At 34.8% G+C, this 19,064-nt stretch overlaps 1 protein-coding gene and 1 long non-coding RNA gene across 2 annotated transcripts in view; one reads left to right on the top strand and one right to left on the bottom strand.

Moving 5' to 3' along the window:
- Positions 1-19,064, top strand: part of LOC132596893 (uncharacterized) — a 73,907-nt gene that overhangs the window by 18,762 nt on the left and 36,081 nt on the right. Inside the window, exon 2 of the long non-coding RNA XR_009563205.1 lies at positions 843-906. This is a non-coding gene — a long non-coding RNA (uncharacterized lncRNA). The remainder of the gene's footprint in view (positions 1-842; positions 907-19,064) is intronic.
- PDC (phosducin) lies at positions 11,604-17,421 on the bottom strand. Its single transcript, XM_030873085.2, has 3 exons — positions 17,361-17,421; positions 14,913-15,064; positions 11,604-12,128 (listed from the first exon to the last, which is right to left on the bottom strand). The coding sequence occupies exons 1-3, from the start codon at positions 17,419-17,421 to the stop codon at positions 11,604-11,606; spliced, it is 738 nt and encodes a 245-aa protein (XP_030728945.1).

Below are 19,064 nucleotides of genomic sequence, written 5' to 3'. Positions count from 1 at the left end.
TTGAGAATATGTGCCTTTTAACTAGTGAGTTTAAATCATTTATGTTTTTGTTACTATTGTTATGTTCGGAACTGTTTCTACTTTAAATTTTCACTTTGCCACTTAGAAGATAATGCTCATTTCAAATGGATAGCAATTCACTGCTATTCACCTCAGGAAAAGTCAAATCAGGTTTAAAATTCCTTTCCATTCCTCCACCAAAACAAAAGCTACAACAAAATTATTTATAAATCCCTCTTCTCCTTAAACACTCAAAGTAGGAACATGATGGGCAAAAATGGCATCTGTATTTTTAATAAAAGTTAAATATAGTGTAAAGCCATGGTCTTATTCTTCTGAACTTCTTGGGACTTATGTAGCTTATTATGTAAGCCTCTGTAATTTAAGTTGCGTAGCCAGTTGAATTTCATGTGTGATTATCATTGCCTGTTGAAAGTGCATTAATTTGTTGGAACAGGAACAGTGTAGGGGAGTTAATTATATGTTGTCAGCAATGAACAAATGTCAACGTTTAAAAATGAATTATTATTTTTGAGATACCATGATTAAATCAAACTAGTATGTGTTCAGGGATTGGGAGTGGGGATGGACACTCTGAGAAATAAAATAGCCTAGGGTGAAACACCTGGTTTTGTGAAAACTAATTTTTGAAGCATTGTCTTACATACTATGGCAAAATAAAAGAGCCCTGAAAGATACAAGGACTTTGACACCCATTATAGCTGAGAACCTCAAGTAAAGATAAGATGCAATGTTTTCTCTAAATGCTATTGCCCAAATAAGGAAAACCTACAATTGAAAACTGAGATTAGTGTATACTTAACCTTGTTTTCTCTGCCCAGGGCCATGGCCACTGCATTAGTTGTTGGAGTTGTGAGACTTACTGAAGCTTTGTCTGGATTCCAGGTAAATTTTGTTTTGTTTTGTTTTCTGTAGAATTGCCATATGGACTTGAATATATTAAAACATATTTTCTAATCTTACAGAATCCCAAATTTGGTTGTTCCTGTATTCTTTATACTGGTGACTGCTTTGTGAGGAGTGTGATGTAATGTGAATAGTATAGGCACTAGGCATTAAATTCAAACTCTACATCTTAGTAGCTGCATAAACCTGGACAAGTGAACTAACCACAAACACTTCAATTCCTCCATCCTCTGTGTTAGTTAACTTCATTGGTGGTGGGGGAGATCCTCTCACAGTGTATATGTATATCAAACCATCATGTTGTATACTTTAGATGTCTTACAATTTTGTCAATTATACCCCAAATAAGCTGAAAAAAATTGTCTCTGTCCTTGAGCAGGATGTATTAAAAATATTGCTCTGCCTATCTCATAGAGGAATTGTGAGAATCAAATGAGGTAATGTATGTGAAATTCTTATAGATCTTATAACACATTATAAAAAGGTTAGCTATGTTATTTGGAATCTCCAAAGCTACTACTGCATAGTATGGATAGTATTGCCTTCACATGAATTCTTTAGTAATCACAACTTACATGGTGTTTTTGCCTTTATATTTGTTTCAGTAATTTAATATTTAATTTGTTTGTGAGGTGCTTTACTTTCATAACAGGATATACAAACAGCTGCCCATGACAAATGTAGTTGTTCTTAAATAACTTCTAAAATTTTCTTGCTAAAGGCACAAGGGTTATTGAAATAGCATATATATACCAAATTTTTTTCAAGTCTAATTGCTGTAAAAATAATAACTTTTGTCATAAAACCTGCAGGTCTTTATCTAAATTTGTGTCAATACCATAGTAGTCTTTATAATCTTTTTAGGATTCCAACATTCAGTTAGGGATCAAACTCTTGAAAGTTGACTAAATCATTGCTGTTAAGTATTTTTTTAATTAAAAAAAATTTTAATTGAGGTATAGTTGATTTACAATATTACATTAGTTTCAGGTATACAACATAGTGTTTCACACTTTTTATAGAATATACTCCATTAAAAGTTATTAGAAAATAATGGCTAAAATTCCCAGTGCTGTACAATATATTCTTTTTCCTTATCTGTTTTTACATAATGGTTTATATCTCTTAATCCTATATCCCTATCTTGCTCCTCCCCTCTTCCCTTTCCCCACTGGTAACCACTAACTTGTTCTCTGTATCTCTGTTTACATGTAGTTGTCCAGTTTTCCCAGCACCACTTATTGTCTCTTCTCCACTGTATATTCTTGCCTCCTTTATCAAAGATAAAGTGACCATATGTGCATGGGTTTATCTCTGGGCTTTCTATCCTGTTCCATTGATCTACATTTGTTTTTGTGCCTGTGCCACACTGTTTTGATTACTGTAGCTTTGTAATAGTCTGTAGTCAAAATGCATGATACCTCCAGCTCTGTTGTTCTTTCTCAAGATTGTTTTACTATTCAAAGTCTTTTGTGTTTCAGTACAAATTTTAAAATAATGAAGAATGCCATTGGTTTTTGATAGGGATTGCATTGACTCTGTAGATGGCCTTTAGTAGTATGGTCATTATAACAATATTAATTCCTCAAATCCATGAACATAGTGTATCTTTCCATCTGTTTGTGTCATCTTCAATCTCTTTCATCAGTGTCTTAATTTTTTAGTATTGGTCTTTTACATCCTTAGGTAGGTTTATTCCTAGGTATTTTGTTCTTTTTGATGTGATTGCAAATGGGATTGTTTCCTTAATTTCTCTTTTTGACAGTTTATTGTTAGCGTATAGAAATGCAACAGATTTCTGTATATTAATTTTGTGTCCTGCAACTTTACCGATTGATGAGCTTTAGTAGTTTTTTGGTGGTGTCTTTAGGATTTCCTAAGTACAGTATCATGTCATCTGCAAACAGTGACAGTTTTAATTCTTCCTTTCCAATTTGGATTCATTTTATTTCTTTTTCTGGTCTGATTGTTGTGGCTAGGTCTTCCAATACTATGTTGAATAAAATTGACCAGAATGGGCACACTTGTCTTGTTCCTGATCTTAGAGGAAATGCTGTCAGCTTTTCACCATTAAGTATGAGGTTAGTTGTGAGCTTATCATATATGGCTTTTATTATGTTGAGGTATGTCCCCTCTATGCCCACTTTCTGGAAATGGATCTTGAATTTTACCAAAAGCTTTTTCTGCATTTATTCAAATGATTATGTGGTTTTTATTCTTCAATTTGTTATTGTGGTGTATCACATTGATTAATTGTGGATATTGAAACATCCTTTCTTTTGAAAAAAAATTTTTTTAATTAATTTAATTTATTTATTTTTGGCTGTGTTGGGTCTTCATTGCTGCGTGCAGGCTTTCTCTAGTTTTGACGAGTGGGGGCTACTCTTCATTGAGGTGTGCAGACTTTTCATTGCAGTAGCTTCTCTTGTTGCAGAGCATGGGCTCTAGGTGCACAGGCTTCAGTAGTTGTGGCACACGGGCTCAGTAGTTGTGGCTCACAGGCTCTAGAGTGCAGGCTCAGTAGTTGTGGCTCACAGGCTCTAGAGTGCAGGCTCAGTAGTTGTGGCACATGGGCTTAGTTGCTCCATGGCATGTGGGATCTTCCCAGACCAGGGCTTGAACCCGTGCACCTTGCATTGGCAGGCAGATTCTTAGCCACTGTGGCACCAGGGAAGCCCCGAAGCATCCTTTCATCATTGGAGTAAATCCCACTTGGTCAAGTTTTATGATCCTTTTAATGTCTTATTGGATTCAGTTTGCTAATATTTTGTTGAGGATTTTTGCATCTATGTTCATCAGTGATACTGGCCTGTAATTTTCTTTGTGATATCTTTGTCTGGTTTTGGTATTAGGGTGATAGCTTCATAGGGTGAGTTCAGAAGTGTTCCTTCCCCTGCAATTTTTTGGAACAGTTTGGTAGAATTCATCTGTGAAGCCATATGGTCCTAGACTTTCATTTGTTGGGAGTTTTTAAATTACTGATTCAATTTCATTACTGGTAATTGTTCTGTTCATATCTTCTATTTCTTCCTGGTTCAGTCTTGGGAGATTGTACATTTCTAGGAATTTGTCCATTTCTTCTAGGGTGTCCATTTTATTGGCATATAGTTGCTCATAGTAGTCTCCTATGATCCTTTGTATTTCTGTGGTTTCCGTTCTAACTTCTTTTTCATTTCTGATTTTACTGATTTTGGTCCTCTCTGTTTTTTTCTTGATGAGTCTGGCTAGGGGTTTATCAATTTTGTTTATTATAAGAGCCAGCTCTTAGTTTCATTGATCTTTTCTATTGTTTTTTCAGTCTCTATTTTATTTATTCCTGCTCTGATTCTTTATTATTTCTTGCCTTCTACCAACTTTGGGTTTTGTTTGTTTTTCTTTTGCTAGTTCCTTTAGATGTAAGGTTAGGTTGTTTATTTGAGATTTTTCTTGTTTCCTGAGGTAAGCATGTGTCACCATAAACTTCCCTCTTAGAACTGCTTTTGCTTTGTCCCATAGATTTTTGATTGTTGTATTTATGTTTTCATTTGTCTCCAGGTATTTTTTAAATTCTTCTTTGATTTCTTCAACAATCCATTGATTGTTTAGTAGCATATTATTTAGCCCCCATGTGTTTGTGGTTTTTGAAGTTTTTTTCTTGTAGTTGATTTCTAGTCTCATAGCTATATGGTCAGAAAAGATACTTGATATGATTTCACTTTTCTTAAATTTACCAAGGCTTGGTTTGTGGCCTAGCATGTGATATATCCTGGAGAATATCCGATGTGTACTTGAAGAGAATGTGTATTCTGCTGCTTTGAATGGCATATTCTATATATATCTATTAAGTCTATTAGTCTAATGTGTCATTTTAGGCCAGTGTTCTCTGATTGACTTTCTGGCTGGATGATTCGTCCATTGTTGTAAGAGGCGTGTTAACCTGGGAGGAAAGGATTTGAATTTGAGAATGGTCACCAGCATTCAATGAAGCCAAAAGCCAAGATGGGGATTATAGAGTCTAGTGTGTTTGGTGTTAGGTGGCTGTGTTTTGTATCCCACATTTGCCCCTTAAGAATGACTTTCTATCCTTCTCCAACCTGCTTTGTGCCCAGGGAAAGTTGACCTAACACACATCAACAATGTTCTTTTTCCCTCTGGCTTCTGGTTGTGTTTGGACAATGGGAGGCACTGAGGAGAGATAAGAGAACAGAAAGAGAGGTAACTCCTGTTATTTATTTTGATATCTCTCTCCCTCCTAGGTCACAGATTGGCAGGGGCAGTGTTCTCTCCCAACAACTAAAGCTCCTGTTGGACAGCACTTTCCTATAACTATGTCTCTCTGGTTTCCTCAAGGCCTGGGGGTAGTAGTCACTTACACCTGTTGCTAGCCCTGTGGTGCTTTACCATCCCCTGTTAGTTTCCTGCCTACATTCTTGTATACACACAGTCTCTTCATTATACTCCTTTCAATCATACCTTTTCTGTTTGTGCTGTTCCTTGCCAGAAACCTGCCTGACACAGAGGTCATTGTTGATCTTTGTTAGAATCACTTTTAGTGGAGTGGTTGAGGAAGAGAGGTGGAGAAGTAAATGGAAAGAAAGAAAGAAAAAGATTAAGGACATGGATTCTTTTTTCAAGAGTGTGGCAGTGAAGGGAAGGAGAATGCTAGAGAGCATCATAGCTAGTGAAAATTCTGAAGAACTAGAAAAAATAAATTTAATGAGAGATGTAGACTTAATTTTACGTTGTGAATAAGAAGTTAATATAGAAGGAGAAGAAAAATGGTATAATATAAGCAAAAAAGTTGTGAAATTTGAATGTGATATAATCTGATTAAAATCACAGAAGGCAGGATTAACCTTGTACAGAGAGACATCTTTGAGAACAATGAAATGGTGAATAGAGGATTAATATATGTGGGGTAAATCATTAGGGAAGTTCTTGCTGAGGAGGCTCGATTTCTTCTGTGATGTTGAAGGCAATGTCATTTTTTCAGAGGGGGAAGGATTTGTGAGAGGAAGACTGACAGGGAATGATAAAGGATGAAATGATGACTGTGGGAAATGGAAGAGGGAATTATTTGCTGGATAAGCTATGTACTCTAGTTGAAATGTCCAGAAATTTGGGGATTTAAAAGAGAAGTGCTTTGGAAGAATAACAGGATGAAATATGGAGTGTGCTAACAGGAAGGTGGTTGATGTCACCTTCCAAGTGTCTAAGCTACATGGGAAGGACAGAAATCATGAAAATGGAGATAGTGTTAAAAAGACAAGATTGAGAAATTGGAGGTCTTAAAGAATGTGCGTTGGGAGTAAAGGACTGAGAGAGCTTGAGGGGTAGATGCCTATCATCAGAGAATGGTATAATGAAATTGAAGATTTTTCAAAGAGTAGTGAAAGTAAAGGAGGAACTGAATAGATATGACAGTGTGTTAGCTAATCAGAGAGGCATGAGTGGATGACAATTTCTTCACTGAAATTCTATATCAGCTGGGTTCCAGAATATAAGACCTTAGACAGTAATAAACAAAATAAAAATAAATCCCCATCTTTTTAAATTTCAGAAATGTGTGCTCCTAATTGCAAGTCCTGAAATGACTATATCTTACCCATTTTAATTACCACCCTCTATTATCTAACATAATTCCATGCATGTATTAGATACTCAAATATTTGTAGAGTATTTGAAAAAAAGAACAAAGAAAAACACATCAAATTTTCATTATAAGATAATAGCTTACTAGATATATTTGAGCAGCTAGGTATATGATTGTAATTATATTCTGCAATAAATTCAGTATAAAACTCCTCAAAATTCTGTAAATTTCTTTCTTATTTGATGTTAATGTTTGTTTGGCACTTCTGTTTTCAGAACTAATTTAATTTATATTTATTGTGGTATCTACAGTCAATTTGATATGGCAGGTTGTTTTTAGGATCTTTCTCTTTCAATTCAAATATATAGATTTTTAAAATAAGTTCCTTATATAGAGGAATGTGAGTGGTGTGTTTGGGATAGATAATCGCATTCAAACTTCTTCATAAATGAGCTTCTATTTATGTAAGCATATCTTTAAGATCTTATATTTATGTACTATGTTACCATTTTACTTCATATATAACTGTTAGTAATTATAACAATAATAATAACATTGGGTATTGTTTATTATGTGACAGGTGCTGTTCTAAGTAGTTTAGACGATTTACTCATATTTTCCAAAATGTGCTATTATTATTCTTATTTTACAGATGAAGAAACAAGTATAGAGAGGTTAACTAACTTGCCTAAGATCACAAAATTAGTGAGTAGATTCAAACCTAGGAAGTCTGGCACCGGTGCTCAGGATATTAACTACCACTACTAATATAGACATAGATTTAGATACAAATGTAGATGCATTTATCATCTGCTTGCTTAAATGTCTGTTTTCTTTACCTTGAGCTCCCTAAGGTCAAGGACATTGCATGGCACATTGCAGCTTATCAATAAATATTGTAAACTAATGAAAAATCTTCTCACTTTCCAAGATAATTTTGCTGTTTCCTACAGATTTTTCTATTATATTTATAATACTTTTCAACTAACACTCTTGGCTTTTCTTTTCAAGTCTATTCCAGTTATTATTTGGGTGGTTTGTTATGAGACATATTATGACATTTTAAATCTCTACATCTAAAACTTCATTCTTTTGCTGAGACAAAAATTCTCTCTTCCTCTCCTCCTGCCAAATATCACAGCAGATTAAGTGTTTACATGAGGGGAGTTTGTAGTCCAGGATTTCTGCAGCAGCGGGCTTCAAATATTCCAGTCAAATCCTGCCTTTTTTCTGACTCTTCCTCATGAGTGTTATCGTCAAAGCTTCACTCTGGCATCTATTAGTCACTGAGTACTTATTTTGAGAATGGTTGCTATCATCACTACTCCCTTTACAAAGGTGCCACCTAGTTACTTTTGTTTTGGCAATTATGGGTTAAATACATTCCAGGGGTTAGTCCTGCTTAAGCTTGCTAGCTCTCTATTTTAAATTAATGCACAGTGGGTCATTTCTTACAAGAGTAAAGCTTTCATTAAACAGGAATCTTTCAAAGCACTCATTTTTATTCTTTTCCATAGATGAGAGTCTTCTTTCACCATTAAGTGATGCTTTTCTTCCTCTGCCCTACAAAGCTACACTACAGTGCAGTTAATAATGACTGGTGATTGAAAAGAACTTATACCTTAATCTTAAAATATTGTTCTCTTTTGAGATACATCTTTGACTATCCTTCCCCACTGCCTTGTGATCATCTTTTTAAGTATTTACTTCCAGTCCATCGAATTAATATCACCCTAAAAGACCTGTTCCACTAAGGAGTTTTTAAATGATAAATATCACATATAAGGATCCTGTTTTTTGCTATGGTTTTTAAGTCCAGTAATTCCCTAACAGAGAACTCTGTAATGGATTAATAAATTCATTAGCAGTTACTCAGTAGGAGAAAACATGTGGAACTCTTTTTAAAAAGCTCCTCATTTTATATATAATTACCCTTCAGTCTCCCTCCTAGCATTCATCAATTTAGAAATAGGCCATAGGGTATTTAAAATGCCTTTCCCAATTGGTAAAGAGGAATAGAAGATGGAATTTTGGATTCATAAGCAGAAACTACCTATTGCAGTAACTACATGTTAAGGACTGGTCAATGTAAGCTGGTCACAGTTAGGAATTCTATCTCACCCATATTTGAATCACCAATATCTAGTATAACTGCAGACCTTCTTTTTCTTTCCCATTCTTCTTTTCCCTTTTTCTTCCCTTCCTCCAGTTGAGACATAGGATTTTGGGGTCTAGGAGAGAGGTAGAGCTGGAAATGTGAGTTTGAAAGCAGTCTGAATATAAATGGTATTTAAGACTATAGACAGGAGGGAGTTACCTAGGGTGAATGTTTAGAGAAGTTAGAGAAGGAGACTTAGAGGAATAGTCAGTAGGATAGAAGCAGGATGTGTTCAAAGAAGCCAAAGGAAGTGACTTAAAAATAGGGGAGGTGGTCAGCTCTGACACATGCTTATAGGAGATAGAATAAAATAAGGAATAATGCTGAGTCTAAACTCATACTGTTCACTGTACAACAGGGCAATAAATCGAGAGATGAGTTGTTGGGGCAAGGAATAGCAACTTTATTCAGAAAGCCAGCAGACCAAGATGGTGGACTAATGTCCCAAAGAACCATCTCACCTGAGTTAGAATTCAGGTTTGTTTTATACTAAAAGGGAAAGGGGTGTGGTAGATTGTTGCAAACTTCTTGGTGCCAGAATCCTTTGCTGTTGCATCTGTCCATGTAAGTCCTGTCACAGTGTTCCTATAAACCTCCAACAAGACAAATGTTATACTCAATTCTGCAACTTTATATCTCTAGATGAATGGAAAAGTGTTATACCTTTAAAGGTCAACACCTTGAGAATGGGCTATCCTGTGTATTTCAGGCTATAAGCAACATTATTTTAGTGATTAACTTGCAACAAAAACAGTATAATACAAAGGTTAAAGTAAAAGAAATAGATCCAATATGGAGTCAGATTTGTCTTTCCCTGTTACAATAAGACTTATAAGGAATAAACTTAAGTTTGACAAGGTGATTACAACTGTAATTAGAGTGCTTGGGACAAAGGCCTGATGGGAGTGGGATGAAAAAAATTAGAATGAGGAATAAAGATGATGACTTTAGACACTTCTTTCAAGAGATGTGATTTTTATTTAAAAATTTTTTTAAATATTTATTTTATTTACTTATTTATTATTTTTGGCTCTGTTGGGTCTTAGTCGTGACACACAGGATCTTCATGCAGCACATGGGCTCTTCGTTCTGGTGCGCAGGCTTCTGTCTAGTTGTGGCATGCGGGTTTTCCCTTCTCTTGTGGCGCGGGCTCTAGAGTGCATGGGCTCTGTAATTTGCGGCACGTGGGCTCTCTCGTTGAGGCGCTAGAGCTCAGTAGTTGTGGCACGTGGGCTTAGTTGCCCCGTGGCATGTGGGATCTTAGTTCCCCAACCAGGGATCGAACCCTCGTCCCCTGCATTGGAAGGCGGATTCTTTACCACTGGACCACCAGGAGGTCCCCCAAGAGATGTGATTTTAAAGGGAAGCAGAGAGGTGAAGAATAGCTGGAAATTTTAAATTATAAGGGGCATATTTTAAATAGTGGACAATTTAAAAACTCATTTATAAGCCAGTATGAATAATACAGCATAGAGAAAGTGAGAAATAGATGATGCGGGTAGAGGGGAAATAATTTCAGGAATAAAATTACTGTGTGGGTGAGCATAGGATCCATAGCACAGTTTGATCAGTCGGGCTGAGCTGTGTGAGCTTCTTCCATTTTAACATCAATGGAAACAGTGTTTACATGAAGGTGCATATTTTAGATTGGTAATGGAAAGGTGAGGTAGGGCTCATCTGATAATTTCTGTTTTCTCAATGAAATATGGGCAAGGTGAAGTGTTTGGCATGGGGTCAAAATGTTTTAAGGAAAAAAGAGAAGCCATAAAATAGTCGTTTAGGAGAGTGGAGACTAGAATTTGCGACATATATCTGGTTTCAACATTGGTTCACCAGAGGAAAATGTGCAAACCTGTTTTAAGCACACTTGTCTCTGAGAGCCCACACTTGGTTACTTATCAAGCACCATGTCTTCAAAGATAGGCTATATCACTTTGGCTCTCACTCACTGTCATTTTCCACTCTGATTCAGACACCTAGAATTTTCTTTTATCTTGCTCTTCAGCTCATTCATGCGTTTAAAAACATTTTTTCAAATTATATTTTATTTTGCATTTCTATGTGTTTTGTGTAGGAGGAGAGTTTTCCAAATGTTTTCAAGGGATATGGAAGTAGAACTTCTACTTCTCTGAATTTGTTTCATCATTTATGAAATGGGAGTAATATCTACTTGCAGAATTGTAGTTAACTATTAGAAATGATATGTATAAAATATTGGCCCATAAAAGACAATCAATAAATAATAGTTGTAATTATTATTACCACTAAATATTATTTTGTCTAAAGAATAAAAAGACCTTGCTTCTACCCTGCTTTTTTTCCTAGATAAAGTTAGCTTCTGAAACTCTGAAACTGTATTTTTAAACAAATACTTTTTAAACAATTTTAATGTGCCACAGTGTTTCTAAGTTTCTTATGTATTAGTTTGGTTGGAATATAAGATATCTTACTGAATGATAAATTTTTGTATTTTGAGTTATATAATGTTTTAAGGCCTTGATAATGTAATATTTGGGAAAGAATAGACTTTAAATAGGAAATGTATTTTCTTATGAGACTTTATTCTTATTACACAAGAAAAAAATTATATTAAAAATATAATTTGAAAAACACAGTAGTAACAATGAGGATAAAACGTGGAGTAAAAAAGCCAACATATAACTTGAAAGGGATTTTTGAAAACTGTCACAATATTATCCATATCCTCTTTGTCTACCAAAATATTACTGAAGACTACAATGTATTGAAGTTAAAGCATTATATCAATTTGAGTAACTAATACTAAGAAATGCTAATCATATAATTTTAGTGTCAGTCTGGGTTTTTTTTTTTCCCAAATTAGAACAGCCATTACTACACTTGGTGTTCTCTAAAAGAATATAAATACTACCAAAATCAATGTTCAATGCTTAAAGGAGAAATATGAGACACTGACATAGTGAATCTTTATTCCATATCTTCTTCCATGTTGCTCTGGTCTAGGACATGCATTTCTGTTTCAGGTAATAACCCATATTCATTCAGGAAAGATTCCACATCCCCAGTAAAAAATTCTTCGGCAAACTGTTCAGCAACACTAATGAAATTGCTTATGAGTTCCCCACCTTTGTAGACGAGCAGTGTGGGGAGTACATCTGAGGAAAAGCGGTCCCCAGCACCTGTATTAGAAGCTTTTATTTTACAAAACTTGACCGTAGGGTATTCGGCTGCAAGGCATATTAAGCTACTGTTTAGAGCATCACAGCCCTTAATACCATCTTCATAAATGTGAACAATGATTGTGATTGTTTTCTGCTCCTTTTCAATGGTTTCCAGGAATTGCTCCCCAGATTCCAGCTCATAGACAAACCCATATCTAGGCCCGAAACTCAGCTTCTGGTGCATATCCTGCATACACTGCCTACGGTATTTACGAAGGCAATTTTCGTCTTCTTTTTCTCTGTGGATTAGCTCATATTCTTGAACGCTCATCTGGAAATAGATGAAAGAAATGATAGAGATCATTCAGTCAGAAATTTATATTCCTTATAATACCGAACCCATTCTCAACTTAAAGAGTTTGCATTGGCTGTCCCCCCTACCTCCTGAGATGGCCTTCTCCTTCACCTCATTTGTTCAAATATCACCTTCTTTGATTATTCTACCTAAAAGTGTCCCTGCCCCATGTTCTTTATGCTGGTTTATTTTTCTTCGTAGCAATAAACATTACTTGATATTATAGTATATGTTTCATTGTTTAATATTAGTTTTTCTAACTTTTATGCTGTATGGGGGCAGAAGTTAGTGTCTGGCACATAATAGGGGTTCAGTAATTATTTCATGACTAAATACATGCATAAGTATTGCTAAATATAGTTGAGCTATGAGATGGTCATGAAATGTGCCACTTTGGGTGAAAAAAATCCAGCAAGGTCTACTCTAGAGTGACTTTCATAAAAGTGTATACACATGCTCATACATGCACAAGTGCCTGTACATGCACTTAAATGTGTTTCCAACAAATGCCTTTGGACATTATTGTCTCCTCCACAAAAGTTGTGAAAAAGATTTTTTCTTATCACTTACTAATTTTTTTGGAATATGTAGGATGGAATTTAAGAAAGACAACTTTTACTACTATTTGGAGTTCACCAGATTAGCCAAAAGACCAGCAGCATCACCATTACCTGAGAAGTCCTGGGAAATGCAAATTTGGGGATGCCACCCCAGATCTACTGAATCAGACTCTGTGTGAGCCTGAGTGAGACATGTTTAAACAAGCCCTCTAGGTGATTCATATGTACTGGTTTAGGCTAAAATGAGAAAAGACCTAACTTCTATCTTCCAAGACAGCTATTTTTCACTGAAGCTGGAATATAAAATTACCTGCAGAGCCTTTCTTAATAGCGATGTCATTATTAACTTAGTCAATAGAATGTTAAACACCCTTTCCCTTCACATACACACACACACACAAGATATAAAGGAGTGATGATGGGACATAGTGTGACTAAGAGATGTGGAGCAGCCCAGAACCAGGGAAGTTGGACGACTCCCAAATTTATGGAAAATCTACTATGTCTTAGACAATTTACATAGATTATTTTTCTTAATCTTCACAATAAACATATCAGGTAGTTTTTTTACAGAAGATACTGAGATTAAGTGGAAGTATTTGGTGCTTTCATTATTTCCTTTTCTTGTTTCTTCCTCCTATATTTGTTTTTCTAATGGCCTCATTCTTATTATTGTTTTCTGCTTTAAAATTATCATTCCAACTTAATTTGTTTTAATCCTAAACATTGTTAAATGTTTTATATAATTTTTAAGTTGCTACCATAGTTCTGCTAATTTAACAGGCTGAACCACAAAATACTGATTTACATATGCATTTGAGCATTCTTATGAGAACTTGTTCCATTCACATCTTCAGGCAAATAGATATTTAGGCATTCAGATACATTTCTAAAGCTTAACCTTAATACAATATTTTTAATCATTATAATGTCTCACATTTGTATAGCATTTTACATGTTTCAAAATACGTTCTCATTTATTTTCTCTTTAAAACAAGTGAAGGAGGTATTGTTATAGTTCCTCAGATAGGAAAATTTAATTGTCTCATCCACATCACATAGTGACTCAGTGAAGGAACCAAAATCTGAAAACGAGATCTTTTTTTTTTTTCCACTTCCCTCACAAACATTATATTGCATTAATTTTTTTTTTTTTGGCTGCGCCAGGTTTTAGTTGCAGCATGAGGACTTCTTAGTTGCAGCATCCATGGGGGATCTAGTTCCCTGAACCCAGGCCCCCTGCATTGGGAGCACAGTCTTACCCACTGGACCACTAGGGAAGTCCCTGAAAATGAGATCTTAGATTTGAAGATTTTTTACAAGGGCCAGAAGCCTAGAACCAAGAATATTTCTGATGCAGAGACTGTCTGTTGAGAATCAATATACAACAATCAATATACAACAACTCATATATACTGGTTTGGAGATAAATAAACCACTAAACTGATTTTTCCCCACAATGAAAATCACCTTATGGTTTCTTTTAGTATTTCTTTAGTATTGCTGTTGTTTTTATATAAATAATATGTGCTAATTATAAAGATTCAAAACTGAACTAAAAGCTAAAGGAAGGAAGTAATAAATACTGAAATTTTACCACTCTGATACTCTAAGATAATCTCCATCAAGATTTTATAGATCATCTTTTCATATTTCACTTTTTTATGTATGTATGACATACACATTATATAATAAGAAATAAGTGAGAATTTTAAAAAATGCTGCTCTTAAAAAAATTATGGATATATTTTTTTCATAGTGTGGCTTATTCTGCTTACCTTCTTCCTCCTCCTCGGAAAGGAGGTTGAGAACTGTCAACCAATCCCACCCTTCCAATTAACCAATATTGTCAATTTGGTGAGTGTCTTTCCATACTTTTCTACATACATGCTCATATAATCATAAACATAATCATAAGCATAAACACATATACAGTGTTTGTTTTCCATTGCTCTAGAGAATGGGATCACATAACTTAAAATTCTCTGTATCTTACTTTCTCATGTTGTGGAACTACCTCTAAGTCAACTCATGTATTTGTAACTCATTCTTTTAACAGTTGCCATGTATTTCTTAGTATGGGATGACTTTATAGGCATAGGCGTTTACTGCATTTCCTTTTTTTTTTTTTGCTAATACAAACAATACTATAATAAAAACACCCTGTAGATTATTTATTTTTGATTTCTTCTTATCTTACCTTTCTGCTGAATCTTTCTTTTGAGTCTTTGTCATCTCCACTCTGAGGAGAAGACATTTGTCTGAGAATCTCCTTCTTACTAGGTGGGAGTGAATTATTATCTTCACTCTCCAATTTAAACTTTCTCCAATCACTTATTACTCCTTTGGGTCCTGGAATAGAATTTAAAACAAATTGTTTTCCTTTTTACTTTCCAAGGACTATTTACACAATTGATATTGCCATGGGAATAGACTTGCTGTCTTCCGTATCAGAAAAATTATCTTATTTGGGCTAGAAATTTCTGACTGCCTTGCTCATAGAAATGTTCTCCCACATTAATCTTGTTAAGTGGGTTTTGACTACGAATCTTTCTATAACATCTGTGTTAATGAAAATACAAATTATGCACTTTGAGCTATTGGAAAAAATTGTGGGTAAAGATATTTAAAAATTAGAGTATAGAGTGGAAACTAGAATTTTAGAAAAATAGTACTGTCATTAAATAAGAAAGAAACTTCAGCAATAAACTAAAATTGGAAGCACACTATTTTTTTTTTGTTTTCGGTACACGGGCCTCTCACTGTTGTGGCCTCTCCCGTTGCGGAGCACAGGCTCCGGACATGCAGGCTCAGCAGCCATGGCTCATGGGCCTAGCCGCTCCGTGGCATGTGGGATCTTCCTGGACCGGGGCACAAACCCGCGTCCCCTGCATCGGCAGGTGGACTCTCAACCACTGCGCCACCAGGGAAGACCTGGAAGCACACTATTAACAAAGGAAACTAGAATTTGGGGGGAAACAGATTGAAATGTTATCAATATCCAGAGAACAATAATGACAATAGCACTTAAAAGACAACCAGTAAGAGGGAGGCCTGACTTCAATTAAAACTAAAATGGCTTTAAGAAACTTATTATATAACCATTCAATTCTTTCTAAGATCCTAAGAATCTTTTTACAAATATAGAAAAGATGGAATTTGCATATTTAAGAATATTAATTAAATCAAGGATGATCTAACTGAAGTTCTGATGTTCAGTTGCCCTGATAAATAATAACAGTGTTTGGAAGAAGGTCTAAATTCTTGAAAATATGGAGTTTTAAATATCCTTCACTAAAACTTAACCATATCCATACTTTAATATTGTATTACGTATGTAGATGTATTCTCTCTCCCATATATTTCCTAATAATTTTTATTTATATAATAATAATATACAATTTTAATATAAATTTATTTATATTATGTTCAGACAATCGATTTTTTTTACTTACTTGCATAGTCTTCATTTTCCAGATATGTCTTCTGCATATACAAAATATGCATGTGTATAGCATGCGTTTATGTGTGAAGAAAAGAGAATCCCTTTTTTTCCTCTTTTTTTACAAATGTTAGTATATTATGCACACTTCTGTTCACTTTTCTTTTTTTACTTCATAATATATCTTAGAGATTTTTTTCACATATATACATAAACATCTTTTTTAAAAATGGAGGCATGGTATTCTACTATGTAGATATTAATTTACTTAGTTTCTTATTGATGTAAATGGTTGCTCCACATTTTTTCTCTGACATTATTCTGAGTGAAGAACCCTACACATACATTTTTTTTCCTCTCTGTTCAGGTCCACATATAGGTAATGGTAGTAAAATTGCTTGGTCAAAAAGCATATATATTTCTAATTTTAATATTGCTAAACTACCTTTAAAGAGGTTGTACCAATTTACACTGCTACCAGTAATGTATGAGTATGCCTCTTTCCAAAGTGTGATATTAAACTTTTTTACTTTTACAAACCATGTGAAAAAAACGTATTTCACTATATAGTTCTAACTTTGTAAGTGCCTATAAATTTTTTTTCTAAATAGTCTATTCTATATTTTGCCCATTTCTCCATTTGGTTGTTGGTTTTATTCTTATTGATTTGTAGAAATTTTAGTATATATTAGGAAATTCACCCTTTGTCAGTTAGTTGCAAATGTTTTTCCTCAATTTGTTAAATTTTTTTTGGATTTTGCTCCTGATGACTTTTACCAGACAGCAGACATTTGCTTCCCCCCTTTCCTTCCTCCCTCCCTCCCTCCCTCCCTCCCTTCTTTCCTTCCTTCCTTCCTTCCTTTCCTCATTTCTATAGCTGAATTTATCAATCTTCCTTTATGGTTTCTTGGTTTTGTGTCATACTTAGAAGGTATTCTAAATACTGCCACTATGAAATTAGTTTCCATGCATTTTTGTTTAGTACTCATATGAATTCATTCAAACTCAAATTGACATCTAATTAAAACTGTTCTAAAAGTACTTGATTTCACATTAATTTATCCAGTCAAATATTTTTTAGATGATTCCACAACCCATTCAAAGGTATTACTTAAATTTCACACTGAATAGTGGCAATAAGAACATTAGAGATCTCCAGATCTAATTTTAATTTTATAATTATTTTTTTCTTTTAACTTTGCTTACCTGTGTGTGTGGCCTGTCCTTCAGAGTCTTCCTCCAAACTTTGCCTTTTGGCTCCTTCCATTTTAGAGATTCAGATTTGATATAATCTATAGGATAAACAAAGAAATAATGACGGCAGATGAATTCTAGGAGAAATATATGTATATATTCTGCTGCCAGGTTCCATGTAAGTTAAGGGTTATCACTAAGTGATGCAGTGTTTAGTTTTCTATCTACCTTGTAAAAGCACATTAATTTAATATTTGTGTCCTTAAAGATATTTGGACCTAAGAATTTTACATAATTTATAGTTTGTCTTTTTTTACTTAAAAAGCCTTCAGCTTGGGTCCATGTACTTAGTAAACATTACTTATTTTCTTTTTTATTAGTTTGTTACCAAATTTCATAAAATTATATTCTAATCATTTTATATAATAATAATGTTTTAATTAGTAATAATTATATACTTACTATGAACACTTGTATGTGCCAGGCATTGTACCAATCATTTTATTGTATCAAAAGTCACTTAATTCTCACACAACCATATATAGCAGGGACAATTGTTAATGCCATTTTACAAGTGAGGAAGCTGAAGGACAGGGAGTTTAAGTTCTACTTGCCTAAGATCACATAGTAAGTGGTGGAGCAAGGATTTGAATCTACATTTGATTTTAGAGCTGTCTTAAAGCATTACACTCTTAATGGAAGTTAAAATACTGTATCATTTTTTCTCAGTGTGATTTGACAAATCCAGCTTCTGAACTGGCATTAAAGAACTATGATCTAAGGAATAGTGTGATTCGAAGCCTAACACTGTAACTTCTCTCCATACCATAAAGCACGTTTTGGTGACGTTACCCACCAAGCAAATGAAAACAGCCAGTAGCTATGCCTATAGAATTTTGAGAAGCTAAAATTTGTCACAAAATCTACCAAAAGCACATGGAGTTTTATTCTTAGGAAACTCCGTTATGTCTTCATGTAGAACCTATTTATTCCTAGTTCACATTCAAATCCAACTTATTTGCCTATTTATTTTCCATTATCTGGAAAACTCTATTATACATACTGACACATTCCCCAAGAAGGTCCATATAGTTGTGACTTTCTTGAAATTTTCAAGTCAAGGAGGGTTTACTGACAGGGGATATGCTATCTTTTTACTCTTTCTCCTTCTACCCTTTCCCCTTTGCCTCTTTCTTTCAAAGTCAGTTATTTTTAGATTAATTAATTAATTAATTAATTTTTGGCTGCATTGGGTCTTCATTGCTGCTCATGGGCTCTCCCTAGTTCTGGCAAGCGGGGGCTACTCTTCGCTGCGTTGCTCGGGCTTCTCATTGCAGTGGCTTCTCTTGTTGCGGAGCATGGGCTCTAGGTGCGCAGGTGTCAGTAGTTGTGTCACACAGGCTCAGTAGTTGTGTCACACAGGCTTAGTTGCTCCATGGCATGTGGGATCTTCCCGGACCAGGGCTCGAACCCCTGTCCCCTGCACTGGCAGGTGGATTCTTAACCACTGCACCACCAGGGAAGTCCTCAAAGTCAGTTTTAAGCAATGATATCACCCAGCTTATGCTTTGATCCCATCTTAGTTTTTTGTTGATAAACACTGAGCTTGGTCTGTTTGGTGATTTCCCGAGGCACAGAATGGTAAAACAGAACTCTTTGTCTTGATTCCTTTTTGGCTCGGACTTCTGCCCAACATTTGGACTGGTATCTTAATTT

Source organism: Globicephala melas, chromosome 1 (assembly GCF_963455315.2).
Source record: "Globicephala melas chromosome 1, mGloMel1.2, whole genome shotgun sequence".
NCBI classification, from domain to species: Eukaryota; Metazoa; Chordata; class Mammalia; order Artiodactyla; family Delphinidae; genus Globicephala; species Globicephala melas.
The sequence above is the reverse complement of the archived record's forward strand: the minus strand, read 5'-3'. Positions and strand labels throughout refer to the sequence as shown.